This window comes from Thermobia domestica, chromosome 13 (genome assembly GCF_964235325.1).
Source record: "Thermobia domestica chromosome 13, izTheDome1.hap1.1, whole genome shotgun sequence".
Lineage (NCBI taxonomy): Eukaryota > Metazoa > Arthropoda > Insecta > Zygentoma > Lepismatidae > Thermobia > Thermobia domestica.
The window spans coordinates 15,901,570-15,927,325 of NC_137466.1; the positions used below are offsets into that span (position 1 = coordinate 15,901,570).

Below are 25,756 nucleotides of genomic sequence, written 5' to 3' on the forward strand. Positions count from 1 at the left end.
CAGTAATTACACAATTTTACGATTCCAGAGTAATAATGCTGAAACTTTCTCATTTCAGAGATGATAAAATAGTAAAGTATTATGCAGAAAGAATAGTCCAGGGAAGTCAACTTTAAATTGACAACTCATATGTACGGAGGCGCTGCCATATGCTCTCGCCGCGGGCCCTGATTTTTCACGGCACGGTGTTGGACAGATGCTTATATTAAGTGGAATCTGGTATTTCAGGGCACTGGCTTATTTTTTTAAGTTAATTAATTTAACGAACCTTACTCTCTTATGATCATCAAAACCTTTAGGGTACTTCCCCTAGATATAGAAAGATGAAATGTAGTATCCAGGCTTGGTGTAGCGTGCAAGTAAACAAATAAAAAGCAACAGGATAATATTTCCCCTTCAATGGAGTGTGTTGATTATTCAACAAAAAGACGTGAAATCCAATCAAAAATTTATAAAATATAAAATATATAGCCAAGTGTCGAGTTTGAAATAATAATAATAATAATAATAATAATAATAATAATAATAATAATAATAATAATAATAATAATAATAATAAAGGAATAACAGAATTACAATATTAATTACATAAACAGTACCTTCCAATCATGAAAAAATAATAAATGCCACACCGGGATTCGAACCCGGGTAACGTAATGGCAGTTCTATGCTCTCACACTTTGCCATCAATTCCTCAGACAAAGACAAGAAAATAATCTACTAGTTATGTTATATAATCATAGCACGCACTATTGCTAGACGTGTTGATATACGAGACGTGTTGATATACTCTCCTCAGTTTCTTCTAGTAGTGTCGCAAGTGGAAGATTTTCTTATTGTTCTTGCGGAATTTACATGGGTGGTGAAAAATGGTCCTGACAGACCCCATGCCGTAAAAGTCGCCAACACCTAGTGGCCCACTTGCGGGTAAATGTCTATCGTCGATATAGCGATGCGTCGAAGGATTGCCGCTAGTGTTCCACTGGCGGCAGGGTTTCGTCGAGTCGAAACAGATATCTCGAGTCGGGGTGTTCAAGTTACCACTTCGTAGCAGCAAAAACTTCGTTTTGGTCCGCGCTCCTTTGATCTAAATTTTTATTTCTGTCAAATGAGATATTCAGTGTTTTTCACAACTCATACAACAACTTTTTTTCTAGGAATGACCTTGATGTCTACAAACTCTTATTTAAATATTCCAAGTCTATTTTATTATCATATTAAATAATATTGATTTACATTTTTTAATAAACATCTTCCAAACATGGTTATTAGTCTGCAGCTTCTTTCAACATTTGTCGTTTTAATATATATATATATATATATATATATATATATATATATATATATATATATATATATATCTAGAAATATATTTACTAACCTTTATGAGGGCTAGATCATTCTTATTTCCCTGTATATCAAAGTTAGGATATACAAGAATAGCTTCCACCGTATGGTAGATTCCTCCTTTGAATAGATTATCTGTTCCTACAAGAAGGCTAACGTTCTTCTTATTTGCTCTGAAAAATAAATCACATAGAATTCATATACAAATCGTATCAGTCAAAACATACGCTCAGATTAAGCTAAAGTAACTGCGTTGATTGAATGAAACTTCTTAGAGCTAACTTGTGCAATTTCTGACATTGTACTTCTCCTAAGCTTTTTGACCGATCTTCCCTCAATGTTTCATGGTATTGGATGCTGCCAATAGAAAGGACCTCATGCGGGAATTTTAAGATGGACTGAGTCATTCATAACAGTGGCGAAAAAAAAAAACTGTCCCACACTTTTGCTATTACTACAACCATGGCTATATGACATACTAATTGGATGAGTTTTTGTCCCAAAAAGGAATATTGTTTGCGGTAATCAGAATAAAGAGAAGTAGCACGAATATTGCTAATCCATTCTGCAATCGAAAGGGAATTTCCAGTGTAGTCATGTACGCAGAGTGTCGTCAAGGAGAGGGTTTAAGGTTACAAGTCCATACCATTTCAGGTGTTTGTATATCTTAGTGTTTTTAAATATTTAGTTTTGAGCATCTTACTCAAGGTGGCTGAAATAACAAAATCCCTCTCCTTGTGTATACCACTTGGTCAATGAAGAACTCTGAAATACACGATTAGCCTGTCAAAATGACGAAAACAATTTAATGATGATCTAAATTAGCTGCTACACCATTGCTTGTAATTCCATTTACTCTGACTGCTATCTATTGGCACCACCTTGTGACTGAACTATGAACTACAACCATAAGTCACTTCTTAATACGGTGGCCTACTGGCTAGCATGTGAGTTTAGTACAGATGTTATAGGGTTCGATTTCCGGTGCTAGAGCAGAAAAATTTAATTTCACAATCATTTGTTTTCATTAATCATTTACCTTCTTTAGCCTAAATGGAAAATCCGTGGCACACAGTACTACTGGCATCACTTGATCCAACTTTTGTGACCCTGGTCCCTGTCTCAGAGACCATGGTCCAGGTGTGCATCTACTTTTTCAAAATTTTAGCAATGAGTACGTTCCCCATCCCCTCAAATTTCAAAACGTGTACGTAGCATCACTTCTTAAATTGTGGAAATTGACAAATTTAAAAATTTGGTATGGCAGTACAGGGCCATGGTATGTGTCTCCATAACATTGGCTGCTGCAGCTCTTTCCCTTTTATGAGTAAAAAACTGCCAAAAATTCACAATTTGAAGGTTTTCAATCTATTCTATCTCCTTTGATGAGAGTTTATCATCTTATATTGTCATATACTCGGGGAAAGAGGTCCATTCTTTTCCATAAGATATGGTTAAATCGACGTACCCCTCTTAAATTATCATAACGGGGCATAGGATTTCCCTTAAATTTAGAATTCATCAAATAATAAAATTTGGTAAATGTACTCCGTACCGTACCGTCTCTCTTGAGGCTTTAGTGCATTATATGCTGACATAAATGAGTAAATGTGTCAATGAACCATCATAGGATATGTTTACATTTATATTTTCCTTGGAAAATTGGAATTTCGTCTCTTTTGGTATTTTTTCAGTTTTACTTCACCAAAATTTTGTCATACTTTAATCGACCAATGGCTCTATTATAGTTTATGGCATATACGGTATTTTTTTTTATTCTGCTAACATATTTTGGGACGTATTATTTGATTGTGATATTACATCGTTGTATCAGCGTTTAAAATATATTTTTATTATCATTAAGTATGCGGTACAATTTGACAATAATTTATCATGGAAACGGCAATTTTATGGTTAAAATGAGTGAATGTATGTGAAAGGAAACTCTATAAGATTTTTATTTCTACAGACTGAGTTTCTCAGCATAATGTAAGGAAGATGTATTTTAAATATAAAAGAGTTGGTTACTAGTGTCAAACCATTACAAGTGATAAAGGAAGGACGCCAGTTGATAATTCTTAATACATACAATAATATTTACAACAGATAGTTTCTTTCCGTCAGGAAAGCCCTGCATATTCTTAATGTTGTACGATTCTCGGGTAGAAAGTAGAAAAAAACGTATTTTGCTGTTTCCCTTCATATCCCGAAATAACAGAAAATTACCCAGATGACAGCGAGTACATAAAGGAAAGCTTAGTAGTTAATAAGGGTGGAGCGTTTTGCACTTTTGCTGGAAACTCGATGACGGCGAGTGTGGAAAAGGTGCCATTAGTGGCACCGACCTTACTGATCTTTCTCTTTATTTTTATTATTATTATTATTTTTTTTTTTTGGAAAACCCCTTACCCTGCCCAAACGGACTTGAAGTTTTTAAGTACTTGTAGCTAGGCCAGTAAATAATTTTAAAATGGTTATGACTCAAAATACAGCCATATTAGCTCAGTTGGTGGAATTGATGTCCAGATTTGTTTGGAATGCCACGTTAAAGATGATTATAGACATAGCTCTTGACATAACACGATTTGTTTTTGGCAACTCTTCTCATGTTATGAACACAGACAGCAAATGCCATCTAGCGGCAGGCTATACAACTTCGTAGTTGCTTACTTTGGCCACGCTTTTCGAGCGTCGTCGCAACGTCCGGCTCCGTCCAGAAGATTCGCGCACCTCCCGCTCGCCTGGTTGGCGGTGGTATAAATATTGCGTACTTCGGCAAACCAATCCAACAGGCCAGTTTATTGCAGCTTAAGCTTTAACGGTTTTACTTCGCTACTGTTTCTGTTAAGAGTTTGCATTGTATCTAAAGTTACAGTCTTCTTAGTGCGATACGATTCAGAGACATTTTGTATACTTGGGTTTCCAAGTTTGGAAGCAAAGGAAAGCAAGATGAAGAAAAAGCCTCATAGCAGACCAACGCGGGAAAGTGTGAAACGAGGCTTATTTGGCACTCCAAGTGAAGTGAGTGAAGTGCAGTTACCCACGTACGCTGACGTTATGCGACATTATCATTGGCTTCGAAGTGGTTTAAGTGGTGACGAAAGTGTAACTAAATTACCAGTGACTGACATTTGTAAACTAGTTGGACAAAGAGTTGTATATATTTGGCGTAAAGGGAGCATTCCTGTCTTTTCAGAAAAGATAGTTTTTGACATGCTGAAAACATTTTATAATAAGTGTCGTAACAAGGAAAAACATTTCAGTCGACAAGGAAAAGAAGCAACACTTCTTGAAGGTTTTTTTGCACACGCGGGAAAGTCTCTTTTTGATATTGCGTCTTGCAAATGTAAAACCGCCGAAAATTGCAACTGTGAGAGGACACGCAAGATTCCAAAACGAGAAATCAAGTTTCTTTTGGACCGCAGAACATCACGGAAAATGAGCATTGGTAACATTGACGTCCGAACAAGCAAATCTCTGTCAAAGATGATTTCCCGTAAAGTGAGCAGATTTAAGGAGCAGGCAACCAAGAAAGACGCTGGAAGTGTTGAAGCAAGTCCATCAACTAGTGGGATTAGGCATAGGCACAAGTCAAAGATACTGGCGTCGTCAAGGGAATCCAGCGAAGCTGATGAATCGGGAAGCACGTCGGGATCTGACTTTGAGGCGCGACCAAGAAAGAAACAGCCTAAAGCGCATTTGTCTTCAAAATACAACGGAGGCTGCGTTTAGAATTGAAGCTTCAGACAGACAGGTTGGTTTGATCGCTTCTGCCGTACTTCAGAACGCGAGACTCATAACACCAGAGGATAAAAATCTTGTTGTTGACAGATCTAAGGTACGAAGAGGAAAAGATAAACTGGGTGAGAAGATCCAGAAAGAAAAGGCTCACCTAGGCCGGGCAATTACAAGTCTCTACTTCGACGGAAAAAATGATACAACTCTTGTGCAAGAAAAAATTAACGGCAAACTACGAAGTCGAGAGGGTAGAGAAAAGCATATCAGAGTTCTATCGGAGCCCGGTTGAGAATACTTGGGTCATGCCACACCTAAGTCAGGCACTGGCAAGGATATTGCCGACTCTATATTGCAGCTTTTAGAGAAGAACTAGTACAACGTGTCAAGTCTTGAGACAGTCGGCAGCAATGGTGAAGCCATGAACACAGGATGGGATAATGGCGTGATAAGTCAGATACAAAGATTCCCTAGGAAAGGAACTGCAGCATCTCATTTGCCTTCTTCATACCAACGAGTTGCCATTTCGACACCTGGTTACCGAATTGGATGGTGGGACGACCGGACCCAACGCTTTTTCCGGCACCATCGGAAAGAAATTAAAGGATTGTGAACGTTCACCGATCGTCTCCTTTACATCCATTCCCGTTGAATGGGTGTCTGAAATGAAAAAAAAAAAAACATCGTTTAAACAGCGACCAGAATTATCTATTTGAAATTTGTAAGGCTGTTGCTACAGGAATATGTACTACTGATCTAGCAAACAGAAAACCAGAACCATTATCACATTCACGATGGCTTACATTGGCCTGTAGGATGCTTTGTCACTACATCAGTATGGATAAACCTAGTTCAAGTTTGTGCCTACTTTGCCAGTACATTGTTCAAGTATACGCTCCCGTCTGGTTTTCAATACGGCGAAATCCTTCGTGTGAAATGGACGCCATGCATCTGTTTAGCATAGTTTCTGCCAAACGGATATTACGATCATCATGAAAACCTGCTGATAGCGATGACAGCAGATAAAAATCCGCATATTCGAACGTTAGACTGGAGAAGGATAAAAAAGTGCCGCAGCCAGAAGACTCCGAGATCAAGCCGCCCACGTGACTTCATTATTCCGAAATTAAACTTTACAGCTGAAAATTACTACCACATTATTAATTGGTCTAAAGGGTCTAACAGAGCCGTCAATCACACGAAACATAATGGATCAGTAACTTGAAGAAAACATCCGAACTTCAGCTACTCTAACAATAACATTCCTTTGCCGTAGTCAAGCTCTGGAACGCACAGTAAAGCTGGTGTCCGAGGCAGCGTCTAAAAAGTGCGGCCAAAACGCAAGAGATATCTACGTTAGAGCTAAACTGAAGTCTAGAACAAGAATGCCCCGCTTCGAGACCAAGAAGAACTACGTGACCTAAGGTCAAATCTCAACGTATGCCTACTAAGTGGATGGGTGGGCGGTAGCCCCGTGGTGAGTTCTGAGTTATTTTGCGTACAGAGGAAAATAAGCGAAGAGTTGCACAAAGAAAATCGTGTTATATTAAGAGCTATGCCTATAATCATCGTTAACGTGGCATTCCAAACAAAATCCGGACATTAATTCCAACAACTGAGCTAATACGGCTGTACTTTGACTCATAAACATTTTAAAATTATTTACTGGCCTAGCTACAAGTTTCTTTTAATAAAATATTTTTATTATAGCCATCAGGTAACTCTAAAAATGACCACAAGTAGGTTTTCTGTCATTTGTGTTGTGTGTGTTGCCTAACCAAACACTTAAAGTCCGTTGGGGCAGGGTAAGGGGTTGTCCCAAAAAAAAAAAAAAAAAAAAAAATCAGTAAGGTCGGTGCCACTAATGGCACCTTTTCCGCACTAGCCGTCATCGAATTCCCAACAAAAGTGCAAAAAGCTCCACCCTAATACACATGGGCATTGCCCGGATATTCCTAAGAGCGGAGCAAGATCAGGTCAATTTAGTTTCAACTACATTTATATTATTAAGCTATTAAAGGGAAAATCAGGTAATTTGAATTGTAAAATACTACCGTGTATTTGTAATGTATATAATATATGGACAATCACATTTCTTTCTTACAAATTAATATCCAATTTGAAATTAAGACATGAGATAGTTCTTAGTTCTTCTTTTCCACTGGTTTGAACGCCAGCTGAATGCGGCGAGAATGAAAAGCAACCTTGCTTATAATTTCATCCATAAAAGTCCTTATCTTGACATTTACTCGTTCGTAGTTGATCGGAACCAAGATTTTACACGACGAAGAGTTCTGAGTGATCGTTTGTCGGTGGACATCGTAGCAGTAAAAGTTAGTCACAGCAATACTGCCGAATGCACTGCAGGACAGGACTTTGAATAATGTTGAAGTAAATCAATGTATTTTACCTCTTTATAATTTGTAACTCTTTTGTTTCTCCACAATGTTTGACTCTGATATTTTCAGTGGAATGCAGACCACTTTACATACCTTTACTGAGAAGTTTTCAAGAAACTTTACATTACAGGTTAATTTCGTCCTTAGAAGTTATATTGCTTACATTTAACGTTTCTGCTTAGCTTCAAATAACTTATGGTAACAGAATTATTAATCTTCGATAGTAAATATAGTTATCGACCTTGTCTTAAGAATCATCAACAAAGCACTCTCTGGTCAGTATCATTATTCTCTGTTTCACATATGCTTATAGTTAAAAGAAGTAGTTTTCCCCCACCACGCTCAACTACAGGTGGTGTTCCGTCTTCCGCCATTAGCCGTCGCACACGGAGGTATAGAGTGTATCTAAATATGTCTAGGCCTAAATAATAAATTACCATTTTCATAATAACACTATGTATTTTAAAGCACTTAATTACATTTACCTGCATTAGTGAAGTAGCACATGTATCATTATAATGGAAATTTTATTGAACAGTTGTATTGTATATTTTCCTTCTTTTTTGGCAGTCGGGGTTGTGACATAATGTTGGAATGGCAAGGGATAGCAGGGTTGGTAATTGAGTGGGTATTTACTGCATTCATACAATAATTTCACAATATAAAATCGGAAACCAAGTACAATATGTATGAGTAAATTATTAGAGCGTTAAGATGATAACAATATAACCTGAAACAATAATATCAATAATAATAATAATAATAATAATAATAATAATAATAATAATAATAATAATAATAATAATAATAATAATAATACACTCTCTCCCCGAGCGCCACAACTCAGGCGAATGACCTGATTTCTATTGATTATTTTTCAATGAAATCATTTACCTACTTTTTTCTCTTCGTACGTGTACCTAACCTGATGGTGGCAAAGTATCTTTTTGTTTGTTTGTTTGTTTGCTGTTTATTAATACGCAGCATTAAATTTACAGTAAAGCATCACACATACAAGATTAATCAACATTGAAGTCTTCTGAGTTTATTAAGAGAGGAAATATTGTTATGGTTGACTGAGAAAAACAATTCCAGATTGATTGAAGCCTGACACGCAGTAGTAACTACAGATGCCACGTAATTTGAACAGGCCCATGTCTGAGTCTGCAGTTTGCAAGCAAAATTATAATTTTTGGAGCTTAACCATCACAGTGAATTTCACGACCCTAAAATCACCTAAAATTTGGGGCCTTGTGCTGTTGCAATTCTCGCCCAGCCCTTTCGTCGGTCTTGAGTCTAGTCAATTGATAATAGAAGAAATTGACTTTTAAATTGTCACTTGACTACTTTAATAAAAGCGTAGTTGTCAACAGTGCTGATGACCGTTGTGGGGGAGGAAGAGTAACAGAAGTTTGTTAATGAAATTAAATCTTTGAGTTTTACGTATCGCAGTTATGCCGGGTAGGCTAAAAGAGACTGTGATGACGAGAATGAATGAAACAGTGGAAAGAAAAAAGTAGGAGGAAACGGGAGAACTTCGAGAAAATCTGCGAAAACAGTGCTTGTCCACCAGAAAGCCCACTTGGCACGAGCTGCGATCGAACCAGGGCCTCATGCACGCTCTACCACGGAGCCACCACGGCTCCAACAAAAGTTTGGAGTTCTCACAGAACACTTGCCTGAAGGTCAATACAATTAATGGGTGCTTACTTGCATTGACTTCAAATGCTCTATAAAATCAACATATATAAATACACACGAAAGGACAAATAATACTGAGTAAAAGGTATTAGTATCAGTTGCTGCTCTCCAGAGGTTCTGTATTCATATTTTGTTCACTGTCGTCAGAGTCGTCACTGTTGTCTCCAAGGTTAATAACAGTTTCCTTCTGTAACTTCATCAGTTATCCTGTCAAGTTCCCAGAATTTCATTTCGTCCATCTCCAGTACATGTTGCACACACTCTTTCCACTTTCACCTGTTACCATTTCTAACCCTTCCTCTAAAAGAGTCTTCATTTCACTAAGTGTAAAACGTTTATTGTTTCGTGGCATACTTTTTGACTTGACTCCAAATCAGTTCAATTACATTATGTGTACAGTAGTAGGAGGAGTATTTTGAGAACTTTCCTACCTCAAGAGGCCGCCATTTTGTCCACTTTATATTTGCAGCATTCACTTTTTACTGCAAGAGGTATAAGACTAATTAACTCAGTTTTAACGAACGAGTCCTCATAAGAAATGTTTTTGTTTTGCAGCCATTCTTTTACTTTACTTTTCGTCCAAGACATGGTGAGAATCCGGTTTAACTTTACACTGTGATAAGATGCGTTATCCATGACTATAACGCAGTTCGGTTTTAGATGTGGAAGTATGTTCTGAAACCAAGGTAACATTTTACTTTTACCGATAGGGTTCTTAAGTCCAGTGGAGAGTCCAAAAAGAATGGCTTGTTAACTAGAATTCATAGTTTCATCTACCATTACATGGTATGAGAAGCATTTACCCGTGTCTCATCAAGATAGTAGATTTTCCTACTCTCTGCTCTGTACTTCTTAATTAAACGGAGATATTTTCTCCTCCATTATACTATGCCATCCCTATCAACAACAACAGACCTTTTATTGCGTGATAAATACTTGAATGTCATTATTTTCAACAGCCAATGGAGAGTTGTGTGAGAAAAACCGGGCAGTTCATAATCGGTATTTCAACTCGGTGTTCAACTCCATGTGCACCACCTCCCCGTGGTGAGTTCTGAGTTATTTTGCGTACAGAGCAAAATAAGCGAAGAGTTGCACAAAGAAAATCGTGTTATATTAAGGGCTATGCCTATAGTCATCATTAACGTGGCATACCAAACAAAATCCGGACATTAATTCCAACAACTGAGCTAATATGGCTGTACTTTGACTCATAAACATTTTAAAATTATTTACTGGCCTAGCTACAAGTTTCTTTTAATAAAATAATTGTATTATAGCCATCAGGTAACTCTAAAAATGACCACAAGTAGCTTTTCTGTCATTTGTGTTGTGTGTGTTGCCTAACCAAACACTTAAAGTCCGTTTGGGCAGGGTAAGGGGTTGTCCAAAAAAATGTTCAAAATCAGTAATGTCGGTGCCACTAATGGCACCTTTTCCCACAAGCCGTTATTGAATTTCCAACAAAACTGCAAAAAGCTCCACACTAACACACATGGGCGTTGCCCGGATTTTCCTAAGAGCGGAGCAAGATCAGGTCACTTTTGTTTCAACTACATTTATATTATTAAGCTATTAAAGGGCAAGTCAGGTAATTTGAATTGTAAAATACTACAGTATATTTGTAATGTTATATGGACAATCACATTTCTTGTTATTTTCCATACTGGAGAGTGGTGGAAGGGAGGAGAGTTTCCTATCAGGTTGCCTAGAATAGATAATAATAACTATTTACAAAAATTATTCTGTGGCTTAGGCACCAATGAGTTATCTCAGAACACTCTACCATTCTAAAGTAGAACACTGTAGAATGGAAGCAACACTACCATCCTAAAGTAACAATTTCTTTTTTCTTTTTAAGGGAGAGTTTTAATCAAGATCTACTTATGTGTACCAACTCTTTGTTTCTGGATCACTGACAACGAATGTTTCCGTTCATAGTATTTTTTGCTACTTATGATTTCGTTCGACTAAAATCATCCGTCACGTTTTAAAGAATAGGCATCCGATCTACGGACTTGCATTCTGCAAGAGCACTTTTCACACTAATATATTTACAGTATATGCATAATTGCTTCGGAATATCTATTGGTTCTCAGACGTTGAGCATCATACCTGTATTATGTGAGATCAAACAGTAAATATTCTTGTGTAAGACCATAGGTAAATATCCTTGATCCATCGTAGATCTCTTGTGACACACAAAGATTCTTATCACTCCTAGATGCAGTTAAGAAAAAATCATTGCACAAATTTTGTTAACCAATTTACTAAACGCGAATATAAAAATTTCGAGACGAGAGAAGAAAGGCAATCGAAACGAAATGGAAGTTTTACAAAATTGTACGAAACGAAGTGAGAAATCCTTATTTCTCGTCTCGCCTCGGGTTGTGCTCAACACTACCACTATCAGCTCAGCACTGTGGATGCCACTTCGCAGTTGCCAACCCAGATATTTGGCATGTTTTCAATTCTAGGTGTTCCTATTACTCTGATAACCATCTGTATATATTACGTCTACAATAAATTCCCTTCTCCGTATCTTAATCATATCTTACGTACCACAAGTTTTAACTCTCGCTTCGTAATTATAGATGGGCCAGAAAGTAAATAATCAAGATTTCTTAATCTAAGCAATAACTAATTGACATTCAAGAAGCCATCAATATTGCAAACCTTAATTACAACTTATAGTCCTATAACATTTAATGTCCAAACACCAAAGATAATCTTGCACTCCAGATCAGACTTCGATATGAATTTCGATGGCTGCATTACGGATCGGATTACCAACTGCTGAGTTAATAAGAACTTACTATTAGATTTAATTAGCCTAACTTTATATTTACTAATATTTAATTTACAACACCAGCATATACGTTGATCTGCAGTGTATACACTGCCGGTCAAAAGTTTCCGGACAGGCGCTTCAACTTATATTTTTATGAGCTAATCAATATATATTCGATAGGGAAAACAACCAATTAGAAATATTTTGTTTGTTTAAGTCTCTATAATGTTTCAGGAGGATAATAGACGTTCTTAGTTTTTGTAACATGTTTACATGTAGTAAAAAACAAAGATTATTAAATTCTTGTAAAGTCGGCGATTATTTTAATTAAAAATAACGTGATCAGAATCATGAAATAACTTTATCTGATCGAATCACGGTTAAAGATTAGAAGTTAATTCGTTTTTATAGTTACCCCTGAATATAATTCATTAGTATACACGCCTTATCAGACAAATAATGTCAGGAGTTTACATTAGTGAACAATATTATAAGATGCCGTACAGTGAAGTTTTGAACAGTGTTTGTGTGGATGTTTTTGCCTCTTCTGAGGGTTTGTTGCTGGAAATCTGGACAAAAATGGTTATCACTCAGTTTTAAGCAGCCATATTATTCCCTCATCATTTCATTTGATTGGTCGCAGAATCCCTTTTCTGCAAGATACTGATCACATGGACACGTCCAAACTTTGTTTTAATTATTTTAAGAAGAAACAAGCCAAATGAGATATTTGTATCATGGAATGGCCTCCTCAGTCTCCAGATCCTAACGCCGCTGAGCTTCTCTGGGAAGAGCTTCCCAGAGGTGTACGAAAAGACTGTCCAACATCTGCTGCTGATGTGTTTGATATTCTGCAGAACGCCTGGAATAATAATTCAGATGAAAATCTTCAAAAACTTGTAAGCCACATGCCCCGATTGGTGAAACGAGTGAAACCGGCAAACGGCGATTTATTTGACGAGAAGAACATTTAAAGAATTTGACAATTTTCTTTGTCGAATAACGTTATTACGGTATGTTATTCTTATGTTAAAACTATCACCGTGTTTCTAAACTACCAAGTATCTTGTCCAAAACTGCACCGTATTACAAGCCTAACTTAATATTTCCGTTTTTCGATCTGTCCGGAAACTTTTGACCGACAGTGTATATAATGAGAGAGAGAGAGAAAGAGATTTCTTACCCGTAAGTACAGTGGCCAGCTGTAAGGACACAACTTCGATCAATTATCGCAGCTCCACATTTGTGTCTACGATTGTACTGAAACGATACCTGTTTACAGGAAAAACATAAACATAAGTAATTATCGACTACTCTGAATTTAAAAATGTTCTTTTATTTACTTTCTTACCATTTTGTATAACAGTATTATTCTAACATACTTGGTTCATAAAAACTGGATATACATTGTTGTAAACATAATTTCACTATTTTATAATGATAGCGAAGCAGAGAAACATTGTCATTGTTTATATATATATATATATATATATATAAGTTAAGGCACTTCTCTATGAAAGTTTTGTGGATATATGATACCGTGAACCCTAGTAGTCACACTTTGTACTAACAAGTTAGTTAAGCAAATAAACTTGTTTGAAGCCTGACTGACAACCTTCTTAAGATGTGGAACTTAAGATAGCTTAATGTCACATACGATGGTTGTAAGAGTAGAACTAACAGGAACTGGTGTATTTTCAACATCGATCGTAGTAAAGTCAGGTTTGGATACACTCTGAAGCGTAGTCGTTGTGATAAAAATACAAAACAGTGTATCTTCGTAGAGTTAATACTCAGTTTCCATATGTTACACCAGTGGACAAATCTATCAATAGCAGGTTGCATCAGTAGATTTATTTCCTGAATAGTATAAACTGTTGAGAGAAAAGTTGTGTCTTAAGCAAATTGATAGTTATGGATGGTGGCTGGTCGGTAGTTTGAGATCGGCCACATAAGATAAAAAGAGAAGAGGAGAAAAACCTTGCGAAACTCCAGAGTGTAAGAATATTGGATGAGAAAGAGTGCTGTTGATGGATGTGTATGTCAGACGTTCTGTAAAGAAAGAAGTGATCAATCGTATATAGAAAATAGGAAACATATAGTGATGCAATTTGTAAATAAGCCCTGGATGGCAGACTTTATTAAATGATTTTTCGAAATCAAACGTAACCAAACAACACGGAAAATCCCACTTGTATTAATTATAAATGGCCGTGGTAAGACGGAATAGCTGACGAAATGACAGAAAATGGTGACGTCGATGTGGTCATGATGTCTTGGAACAAGAATCCGTTCTAAGAGTATACAGAGGCAACTAATTAAATGAATTGGTCGGTACGAGTGAACATCAGATGCTGGTTTCTTTGGCCTGGGAAATAAAAGAGTTTTGAAGTATTTCCTAATCAAGTGAAAAAAATAGTACAAAGGATAGAAGTACGTACAAATATGGCTGAGAAATAGTAGAAAAGAAGGTGTACGTTTCATCAGTATATGTGTGATAAAATCAAATCCAAGTGTGGTATTTGGTTTCTTTGTTACACTTGTACTGATATCATCCGGTGTTGTAGGTTGCATAAACAATTATTTGGTTCGAGGAGATGAAGACCAGACAGTTGTACGTGATCTGAGGTCGGATCAGTTTGGCGGTTGGTTGGAGTCTTTGTGGCGTGTGCTACTCAGGCAGCGGAGTGAATATATCTTGAAAAAAATTTTGCTAATCTATTTGCCTTTCTTTGTGCGTAGTGACAACTTGATTGTTATGAATAAGCGGATATGGCATACGAGAAGTTGTGCCAGTTAGGTAATTAAATTTGCGCCAATATTCACGTGGATTAGTTTCGGCAGCGAGAATATTACATGTAGGAATCATCTGTCGCTTATTGTGGGCAATGATGTAGTTATGTGTTGTACGTTCTCACAAGGTACTCTCGATAAACTCTACGTGACACAGTTATTAATGAAAGAAGGTGGTAATGTGGGTTTATGAAGATGTGTGCCCGTAGTAGAAATGGAGCGGTGAGCTCTATTCCGAAATGCTTCAACAATACAGTGATTACTGGATCGGGGTTATGTTGCGAATAAGTACATTGAGCGAAGTGATGACATCGTCAACTGAAGAACGGTATTGATCCCAATTAGCCTACTTATAACAATAGTTTTTCTTAGCTGGTAATGGTATCATGGATAAGTTGGCAGCATAGTTCCAACTTAATATGAACATGATATTTTTCTATGCCATCCAGAATCCAAATGGTGATAGGCTGAGTCAGAGTCAGAGAAGATGAGATAATAACATCATCAGGAATAGTGTTACTTACTGGTCTTATAATTTTTGGTAGAATGTGAAACTAACCAGTTGTTGTACTTTGAAAAAAATCGAGAAAGTGCTGTTTGTCTCGCAGAGTACGATAAGGAAATTTAGGCTTACCATAATGAGGTAATGCTCACAAGGGACATCACCCAATTGTCCGGCTTCGATTTCAATGAAATTTTTCTAGCTGATAGAGGACATATATGTATTATTTGTGATGACAGGAATTTTTGCCATGGTGCATGTTTTCTATTTTTTTATATAATTTTTAAAAGTTGTGATGTGCTTATTAGAGATTACTGCAGAAGTCCCTTACTAACCTTTGTAAACGGAACGTTAATGAAAGAACAACCATGTAGATACATATAAGGTATAGGGGTAAGTTGTATGATGGGTATGACCTTGACGGAAGCCATCTTGAAATCCGCCATTTTGAATTAACGTTAAGTTTTTTAAATGAGAATAGGGTAATATGGTACATAATTTCGGGCTAGAATTTAATCAGAAAGACAATGGTGAAGCTAGTTTTGAGATACACTTATTCGGAGAAAAGTTACAGGTATTTGATTTTTCACTTACTACGTATGAAAGACCCTTACCTCCGCTTCTAACTCGCGTATTAATGATAATAAGTGGATAAAAGCTTCGGTAATACATGTTATGTCTCGAAAGAAATGATAGGTTAAGGGTAACCTTGACGGAAGTCATCTTGAAATCCGCCAGTTTGAATTAAAGTGAAGTTTGAAAAATGAAAACCATAGCATGTGACACCTCATTTTAATAGCAAATTTTCCCAAAAAAGCCAACGGTATGCTTATTTCTGTTCTATAGTTAACCAGTATGAATTTCGATCCATTATTCGACCCTTCAAATTGGCAACACTCCTAATTTTCACCGCATCTTTTAAGATACCAACTGGCACTTTGCAATTATTTCCATGGCTCATGTTTGCTACTGTTCCTTTAAAGTTGTATTTATTAAAAGTATTTTATTGTTTGTCGTTTGCGGAAACTGTATGCTACATTTCCTGATAATTTTGTTTTCTTATAACACCAATTTTTAATAATTTCATTTGTATTTCTTTACGTCACATAGGTCCATAGGTTCTTCATGTATTCTTGTTTAAAATAAATAATTACATTGCAAGTCTTCAAAATTCACAAAGGTTGCTGGATGCTTATCCCAACACTATTCACGAACTGACAAATCACAACTCTTAAATAAAATGTAACAAATTTAGAAAACATGAGCCATGGAAATAATTGCAAAGTGCCAGTTGGAATCTTAAAACATGCGCTGAAAAGTAGGAGTGTTGCCAATTTGAAGGATCGAATAATGGACGTTACTGGTTGCCAATTTGAAGGGTCGAATAATGGATCGAAATTCATACTGGTTAACTATAGAACAGAAATAAGCATACCGTTGGCTTTTTGGGAAAATTTGCTATTAAAATGAGGTGTCACATACTATGGTTTTCATTTTTCAAACTTCACTTTAATTCAAAATGGCGGATTTCAAGATGGCTTCCGTCAAGGTTACCCTTACCCTATCACTTCCCTCGAGACATAATATGTATTACCGAAGCTTTTATCCACTTATTATCATTAATACGCGGGTTAGAAGCGGAGGTAAGGGTCTTCCACACGTAGTAAGTGAAAAATCAAATGCCTGTAACTTTTCCCCGAATAAGTGTATCTCAAAACTAGCTTCACCGTTGTCTTCCTGATTTAATTCTAGACCGAAATTATATATCATATTACCCTACTCCCATTTAGAAAACCTAACCTTAATTCAAAATACGGATTTCAAGATGGCTTCCGTCAAGGTCATACGCACCATACAACCTCTCCCTAGGCCTTATATGTATCTACATGGTTGTTCTTTCATTAGCGTTCCATTTACAAAGGTTAGTAAGGGACTTCTGCACTAATCTCTAATAACCACGTCACAACTCTTAAAAATTATATTAAAAAAATAGAAAACATGCACCATGGCAAAACTTTCTGTCATCACAAATAATACATATATGTCCTCTGTCAGCTAGAAAAATTTCATTAAAATCGGAGCCGGACAATTGGGTGATGTCCCTTGTTAGATTGTGAGTCAATAAAGCGAAAATAATCATAGTTAAGTGCGTTTTCCAGGTCGAAAATAGATTGTAGCATAGGCGACGATGCGGTCTCGAAACTAGATAAAATTTATGTCATATCCAGGAGGATTAGTATTATGAGTAATTGTGATGGAGGGATATGGCAGGCGATTACAAATGCTGAAAGCTGCACGACTATAAAGACGTAATCCTGGCTGGCATTGTGATGGAATAAGGCCAGTGTTGGGTAAGTTACTTGTAAACATGTAACGCGTTACAAGTTACTTTACTTCCTCTTAAAATGTAACGCGTTAGTAACGCGTTACTTGCCCCCAAAAAGTAACTGTTACTTTACTTCGAAAGTAACGCGTTACTAACGCGTTACTTTTAGGTCCGAAACTTTAAAAATGTGAAAAAAATATGACTTCAATTTTCCCTACTACTATTACTACCGCTATTATTATTATTATTATTATTATTATTATTATTATTATTATTATTATTATTATTATTATTATTATTATTATTATTATTACACGTAATCGCTTTATGTAAATGCAAGGACAAATTTTTATACCACTCATTCTAGCTTTGGAACTTCTTGTATAAATTAAGAGACAAATTCTGACCAAAGCATATATTAACTAATAAATAATAGCGTTACAGTTTCGGCAAATTAACCTTGCCTTCATCAGACACATTATCTGATGATGCAAAGTTAATTTGCCGAAACTGTAACGGTATTATTTATTAGTTAATATATGCTTTGGTCAGAATTTGTCTTAATTTATACAAATTTTTACTTGATATATAAACATTTTCATATAATGTAAAATTGATAAAATGCCATACTGCGTTACTTGTAGGGATGGACACGAGCGAGTTCGAGCGAGTTTTCTTTGACACTCGATTCGACTAGAAACAGACATCTTTGAGCTCGACCCGACAACTCGACTCGAAAAATTTCCTCCAACTCGACTCGAATTCGGGTCGAGTTTCGAGTCGACTCGAGCCAAATCTGGTGTGTAGTTTCGAGTACATTCTTCAAGTATATTACATAGACAGTATAATTATTATCAATGATACTACTACTACTACAATTTATATTATTATTATTATTAATTATAACAACACTGTATATAAAGAGAAAGATAGGCGGTTTGTATTTTAATACTAAAAAACTAGTTGATTGCCAACCTCGGTAATCGTGAAGTCTATTAGTCAAGGGAATTACTCACGAGCTTCTGAATTTGGGTTGAGGGTTTAGATAGAGTATTCGGGCTCAAGCCAAACACTGTTAAAAGTTATCGGGTACTGGTCAAATATCTTCAAAACTGCTCAGTCCGGGTTTAGAATTGTCAACGACTCGAGCAGCTCGGCTGACAGCTCATTCACTATTGACCCGAACCGAGAAGTGAGCCGAGCCAACAGCTCACCCAACCTACTCTGCTCAGTTGAGCCGAACCGAGCAAATGGCTCATCCCTACCAAGCTAGCTCGAGCCTATGGTTCACCCCAAGTAAGCCAGCTAGAGCCATCTTCTCAGTTGAGCCGAGCCGAGCTGAGCTTGTTATTAAAAAAATCTCTTCTGGTCTCGCTATCGAGACGAGACGAGATGCGAGCAGTGTCCCCTCTCGTGAACAACACTAAAAGTATCCCATATTACTGTTTTGCTTACATTTCTCATGGCTTTCGTTTTCCAGTGTAATCAGGCTATGATTTCAAGACGACTTAAAACGAACGAGCCATTTATCAAACTCGACTGAACTCGAAACTAGACGCGAAAAACTGAATCGGCTCGGAACTCGACTCTAGGATATTATCCTTGACTTGACTCGAAACTCGACTTGAATTCGAGTCGAGTCGAGTTTTAGCTTGACTCGTGCTCATCCCTATGCGTTAGAAAAAATGGTTGCTTATTATAATTCTGCTAAACTAATTATATAATAATAACAATGTTGTTATGTAAAATTAAAAATAAAGAATATAGAGAAACATTACATTACTCTATAATCAACGGGACTCTAGGATAAGCAAACTCATCTGAAAGAACTCCAATATTACATACTATCAGCAAATTATTTTCTAGTAATAAAGTAGGCCTGCTCATCAGAACACAGTTTATTCATATTAGCCCATTACTGTAAATCGTTCATTATTTCACCCTAGTTGTTGATAAATATTTTCCGCCGGGGCACTTCATACACTTTACTTTTAAATTCTGTTCGCCATCATCCTCAGCTCTTAAGAAAAAAGTATTCTTTCAAATGTTCGAACGGTAAAATATTTTCGTTCTCCATCTTTATAAAAACAACACCAATCAAAGTAAAATAGACTACCGGTATCATTGCATTCCTAGTTCACTCACTGAATGTATTGATTTGGAGCTGTCAGAATCTGCGACAAAATCTTCCAGGTGCTTGCGATCAGTACACGTGATTTCCATAAGGCTGTCCTCATCTTCGAAACAGCAAGTGGCACTACGAACTTACCTGTTTCTCTGTGTGTCTGTGACTGTCGGTCACTGACATACGTAGTTCATGCTCGATTGTTTCATTCTGAGAGATTCACTTACAGGAAATAAGCATTTGTTTCCGAAAAAATATACATATATTGTAGTTACTCACCCGAAATGTAACGCGAAAAAAGTAACGCAAACTAGGTACGTTACTTGAAAATTTGTAACGCGTTACCGTTACAGTTACTTTGGAAAAAATGTAACGCGTTACTAGGAAACGTTACTTAAAAAGTAACGCGTTACAAGTAACGCGTTACTTGCGTTACGTTACTTCCCAACACTGAATAAGGCATTTATCAATGTGTAACAATTCAGGTAAGGAGCCGGTATGTTTCGTTCAGTGTAAAAGCTGATACTTGTTCTTCTTCTAAAAATTGCGTGAAAAGCACTCGATGTGTTCGTAATGAGCACATGTTCAGAAAAAGTAAGGTGCAAGCAGTAACAAATATACAGAACAAATTGGTGGCCAAACATAATACATGACAGAATAAGACAGGACTCTCACTTATTTATAAAAGAACTTGGATGTGATAAAGAAACAATATATCTAATATCAAATAATGAGGAACGATACATCACATTCAGCAAGAAGTTGAAACAGTTAAATTAAAATTCATACTTTTTTTTTAATTTATGGCTTTCAGCTTGAATAAACTACCATCAAACCTAACAACAGAACTAATTGTTAATACAAATCACTTCTACGCCTTCCAAGAAAATAAAAGAAATTTGTAATAAGAAAAGGTCTTTATCCATACGTATACATTGATGATTGGAATAAATTTAAAGACAAAAGTTATCATCCAAAAACTCTTTCTTCAATGGACGTAACTACACAGAAATTAGTGATAAAAATGGCTAAAAATGCAGGGGCAGTTTGGGATAATCAGACTTTAACTATCTTAGATAATATTATGATTTGCGCTCAAAATCAGATGTTTCGAGCGAACGTATTTGAAAATTTTAGAACCATATGTATGTATGAAACAAAAAGATTTGTTCATGCTTGGTGTATGACCTTTCATATTTAGTTAAGGAAGCGATGTTAAAAATGAGAAATAAAGAACTAGAACTGTTGAATCATTATGACAGGCAATAATGATTGAAAAGGTATAGATGTGGAATCTGTCAATGTGCTAAAATATATGTTAAGGCAAACAGCACATTTTTTATATGAAAGGTTATAATAACAATAAAGAAGACAGGGTGCTTAATGGAAGAAATGCTTAATAGTAATAACAGCACTAATTACCCGTTTTACTATATACGAATCGCTTACGCCGCTTTTATTCTCAACCACTATGGTCAGACGTGAACATGCTTACTAAGGAAAAAACAAGAAATATGAATCAAATCACCATTTATTATCATTTCACTCAGAGAAATAATTATTCTACCCTTAACAATCAAAACTCTTTAAATAAGACTTTAAGTTGAAAAACTAATGGCCTTCAAAGCCGTAAGTAAAAGACAGCCTTTTAGGTCTTAGTATATTAAACTATAACTCCGGAATTGCAGTCCAACATCATAATATTGACTATAAGACCTAACAGGAGGCTTATTACACCATAAATAGATTTACAATCTATCACCTAACATTTCTGCCATCCTATTTAATTGCAACGATGATTATTTTCTACAGATCATAAAGATATTGGTACAATATATCTAATCTTTGGGGCTTGGCCAAGAATAGTAGGAACATCCCTAAGCCTTCTCATTCGAGCAGAACTTGGTCGCCCTGGTAGCCTAATTGGGGACGATCAAATCTACAATGTAATCTTCATTATAATTTTCTTCATAGTTATACCAATTATAATTGGTTTGTTCGGTAACTGATTAGTCAATTTAATATTAAGGGCACCTGACATGGCATTCCCATGCTTAAATAATAAAATATTTTGATTACTGCCACCCTCATTAACTCTCCTCGTAATTGGAAAAACTGTATAAAGTGGTGTAGGAACTGGATGAACTGTATACTATCCACTTTCCAGAGCCATTACCCACGCTGGGGCCTCTGTTGACCTTCCCGTATTCTCCCTCCACTTAGCAGGAGTGTCTTCAATTCTCGGAGCAGTAAACGTCATTACAACTGTAATTAACACGCGAACTTCCGAAATAACATTAGAGCGAATGCCATTATTCGTCTGATCTGTAGTAATCACTGCTGTTCTACTTCTGCTATCCTTCCCGTGCTCGCAGGTGCCATTACAATACTTTTGACTGACTGAAACCTTAATACTTCGTCCTTTGACCCTTCTGGAGGAGGAGATCCGATCCTAAATCAACACCTATTCTGATTCTTTAGTCACCCTGAAGTATATATTTTAATTCTTCCAGGATTCGGAATAATTTCACATATCGTAACCCAAGAAAGTGGTAAGAAGGAAACCTTCGGTGTCCTAGGTATAATTTATACAATACTAGCGATTGGATTTCTAGGATTCATCGTATGGGCTCATCATATATTTACTGTTGGTATAGACGTTGATACTCGTGGTTATTTCATTGCAGCCACAATACTCATTGCTTTTCCTACATGAATCAAGGTATTTAGATGAATTGCCACCCTTCATGGTGCACAAATAACTTATTTCCCTTCGTTTTTTATGAACTTTAGGACTCGTTTTCCTATTCACCGTAGTAGGTCTTGCAGGAGCTATACTAGTAAATTCATCCCTAGACATTGTCCTACATGACACCTACTATGTTCTAGCAATTTTCACTATGTACTATCCATAGGGGCCGTATTTGCTATTATAGCAGGCACTATACACTGATTCCCTCTATTTAGAGGAACAACAATAAATCCAACATGACTGAAAATTCAATTCCTAGCAATATTTATAAGAGTAAATATTACATTCTTTCCTCAACTTTTCCTGGGTCTAAGAGGTATTCCTCGTCGAAACTCAGACTATCCTGATGCCTACACTATATGCAATATAGTATCAAGTGTGGGTTCATTCCTTTCCATCGTCACCGTTTTAGGGCTCATAATTATTATATGAAAAGCCTTCGCTAGCGCCCGGCCAGTAATCTCCTCAGACCAGCAAACATTATCCCTAGAATTATTCTGAAAGTTCCCACCTGCAGAACTTCCCTTACTAACAAACTTCTAATATGGCAGATAAGTGCATTGGCCTAAGCCCCAAATATACGATGATATTCATCTTTCTTGGAAATGGCCATTTGAAACCAGCTACAAAATGTTGCATCACCAGTCATAGAACAAATAGTTTTCTTTCATGATCACACAATACTTTTTGTAACTATAATTACAGTACTTGTAGGATATCTACTAGCCTTTCTCCTACCGAACACATATATTAGGGAGACAAACCTCAGAAACTATTTAAACAATTCTACCTGCCATTACATTAACTTTTATTGCATTACCGCCCATACGACTCCTATATCTCCTCGATCAATTCATCAACTAGCAACTACCCTGAAAACAATTGGACACCAATGACACTAAAGCTATGAATATTCTTACTTCTCCTTCACAGAATTTTCATTAATTCCTGTTAATGAAATAAATAGCAATTCATTTCGTCTACTATACGTAGATAATCGTATTGTATTACCTATTAATATTGCTATTTGTATTCTAGTTATTGCTAGAGATGTCCTTCACTCATGGGCTATGCCACATTTGGAATTAAGGCGGATGCTACACCAGGTCTCCTAAACCAAGTAGCAGCTAATATTAGTCGCACAGGCCTATTCTTTGATCAATTTTCGAAATTTGTAGAGCAAATCACAGTTTTATACCAATTGTTGTTGAAGCCTGTCCCCATTCAGTATTTATTAACTGAATAACAAAAATGATGCAAGAACTTTCATTGGATGGCTGAAAGTAAGCAATTGTCTCTTAAACCAAAAGATGGTAAAATAACAATTACTTCCAACGGAAAAATATTAGTTAACCTATAACATAAGCATGTCAAGCTTAAGTCACTATTCAATAGTATTTTTCTATTCCTCAAATATCCCCTCTAAATGACTCATATTATTTATTATATTCTCCTTATGCTACCTCCTATTTGCATCCATTATATATATTTTAACTCAGACACCCCCCGTCCTACTACAGATACTACTAATATTAAAAAACAACTATAAGCTAGAAAAGAAAACCAACGTTTTTTCAACCTTTGATCCCTCTACTTCAATCATAAATACATCACTCGATTGACTTAAAACAGTAATTAGTTTATTAATTATTCCTATACCATTTTAGTTTCTTCCTGGACAACTAAACATCCTATGAAATAAGATTACCTTAACTCTTCACAAGGAATTTAAAACCATTCTTGGTCCTACTAATCACCAAGGAAAACCTTCTTATTTATTTCTCTATTCTCTATTATTTTATTTAACAACTTCATGGGTCTATTTCCTACATATTCACTAGTTCTAGTCATTTAACCTTTACATTAACTTTAGCACTTCCCTTATGATTAAGCTTCATAATTTATGGTTGAATCAACCACACTCAACATATATTTGCTCATCTCGTTCCTTCAAGAACCCCAACCCTCTTATACCCTTCATAGTATGTAATGAAATAATCAGTAATATTATCCGACCACGAACCCTAGCTGTACGACTAATGGCAAATATAATTGCGGGCCATCTCCTTTCAACACTACTAGGTAATACTGGACACTCCTTATCATTGTCCATACTTTCACTATTAATAATCGTCCAAATCACCCTACTAATACTAGAGACTGCTGTTAAAGTAATCCAATCCTATGTATTTCCAGTTCTAGGCACAGTTACTTACGTCAGCATCACAAAATCACCCTTACCACCTAGTTGACCAAAACCCCTGACCACTCACCGGAACTCTAGGAGTTTTAATTACAACTACAGGTCTCACTAAATGATTCCACCAAAATGACCCCTCCCTAATAATCATATTACTAACCATAATTCAATGATGATGAAACATAACCTGAGAAGGAACCTATCAGGGTTTACATACCATTCAAGTAGCATTAGGTCCTCGATGAGGTATAATCCTATTTATTGTATCCGAACTATTCTTCTTTATCTTATTTACCTGACGTATTTAGACGGGAATAACCTATATGGATGGATTATGTGTCATACTTAACTAGCAGAGGATTTAATGGTTAAATGAAGAAGATTTAAAATATCGGATGAATCAAAGATGGGATATATATTAAAGTTGATTCAGCATGTTCTAAAGAATTACATGATGTGCAAGAAAACTTTTTGCTAGTACTGCAAAACATCCTACACCTGGTTCAAAATATTGAAAACTTCTAACAATCCTATATGATAATGGCAAATATGTGATCCATTATTGAAATCCAAAGCAATGATTATCACCAAAACAAAAGAAATACATAGACTTTTAACAATATTGGTTAAAGGATTATATATCGACATAAACACAGAAATGAGACAAAAGAAATAATGACTTTGAAAAAGACTTCTATAAACTAATGAAAATCTCAATGTTTGGAAAGTTTATGAAAAATATTATAAAGAGAGTTAGTACGTAACTTGTGAGTGATTCGAAGAAATATGAGAAACTTGTAGCAAATCCTAACTATAAATCTATCACAACATACAGATAAAATTTATTAGTTGTTCATATGAGCTAAGTAAAAATAGCATTTAACAAACCAATCTATGTGGGATGTTTGTCACATCAAAGGAAAGGGTTAAGGTATGACTTCCGTTAGAATATAATGAAACCAAAATATAAGAATCACACAGAAATATGATGTACAGGCAGGAATAATTTATCTATTACATTCAAAGTAAAGGTGTTTATGACTATACAAAAAGTTCTAATAGTTGTTTTGATATATACCAAAGAT

At 36.0% G+C, this 25,756-nt stretch overlaps 1 protein-coding gene across 2 annotated transcripts in view; it reads right to left on the reverse strand.

Moving 5' to 3' along the window:
* Positions 1 to 25,756, reverse strand: part of LOC145668026 (trypsin-1-like) — a 103,483-nt gene that overhangs the window by 54,185 nt on the left and 23,542 nt on the right. For both annotated transcript variants that reach the window (XM_081735495.1, XM_081735494.1), the window contains exons 3-4: positions 13,157 to 13,245; positions 1,382 to 1,520 (exon numbers count right to left, since the gene is read on the reverse strand). In XM_081735495.1, the coding sequence (XP_081591621.1) occupies positions 1,382 to 1,520; positions 13,157 to 13,245 (228 nt within the window). The remainder of the gene's footprint in view (positions 1 to 1,381; positions 1,521 to 13,156; positions 13,246 to 25,756) is intronic.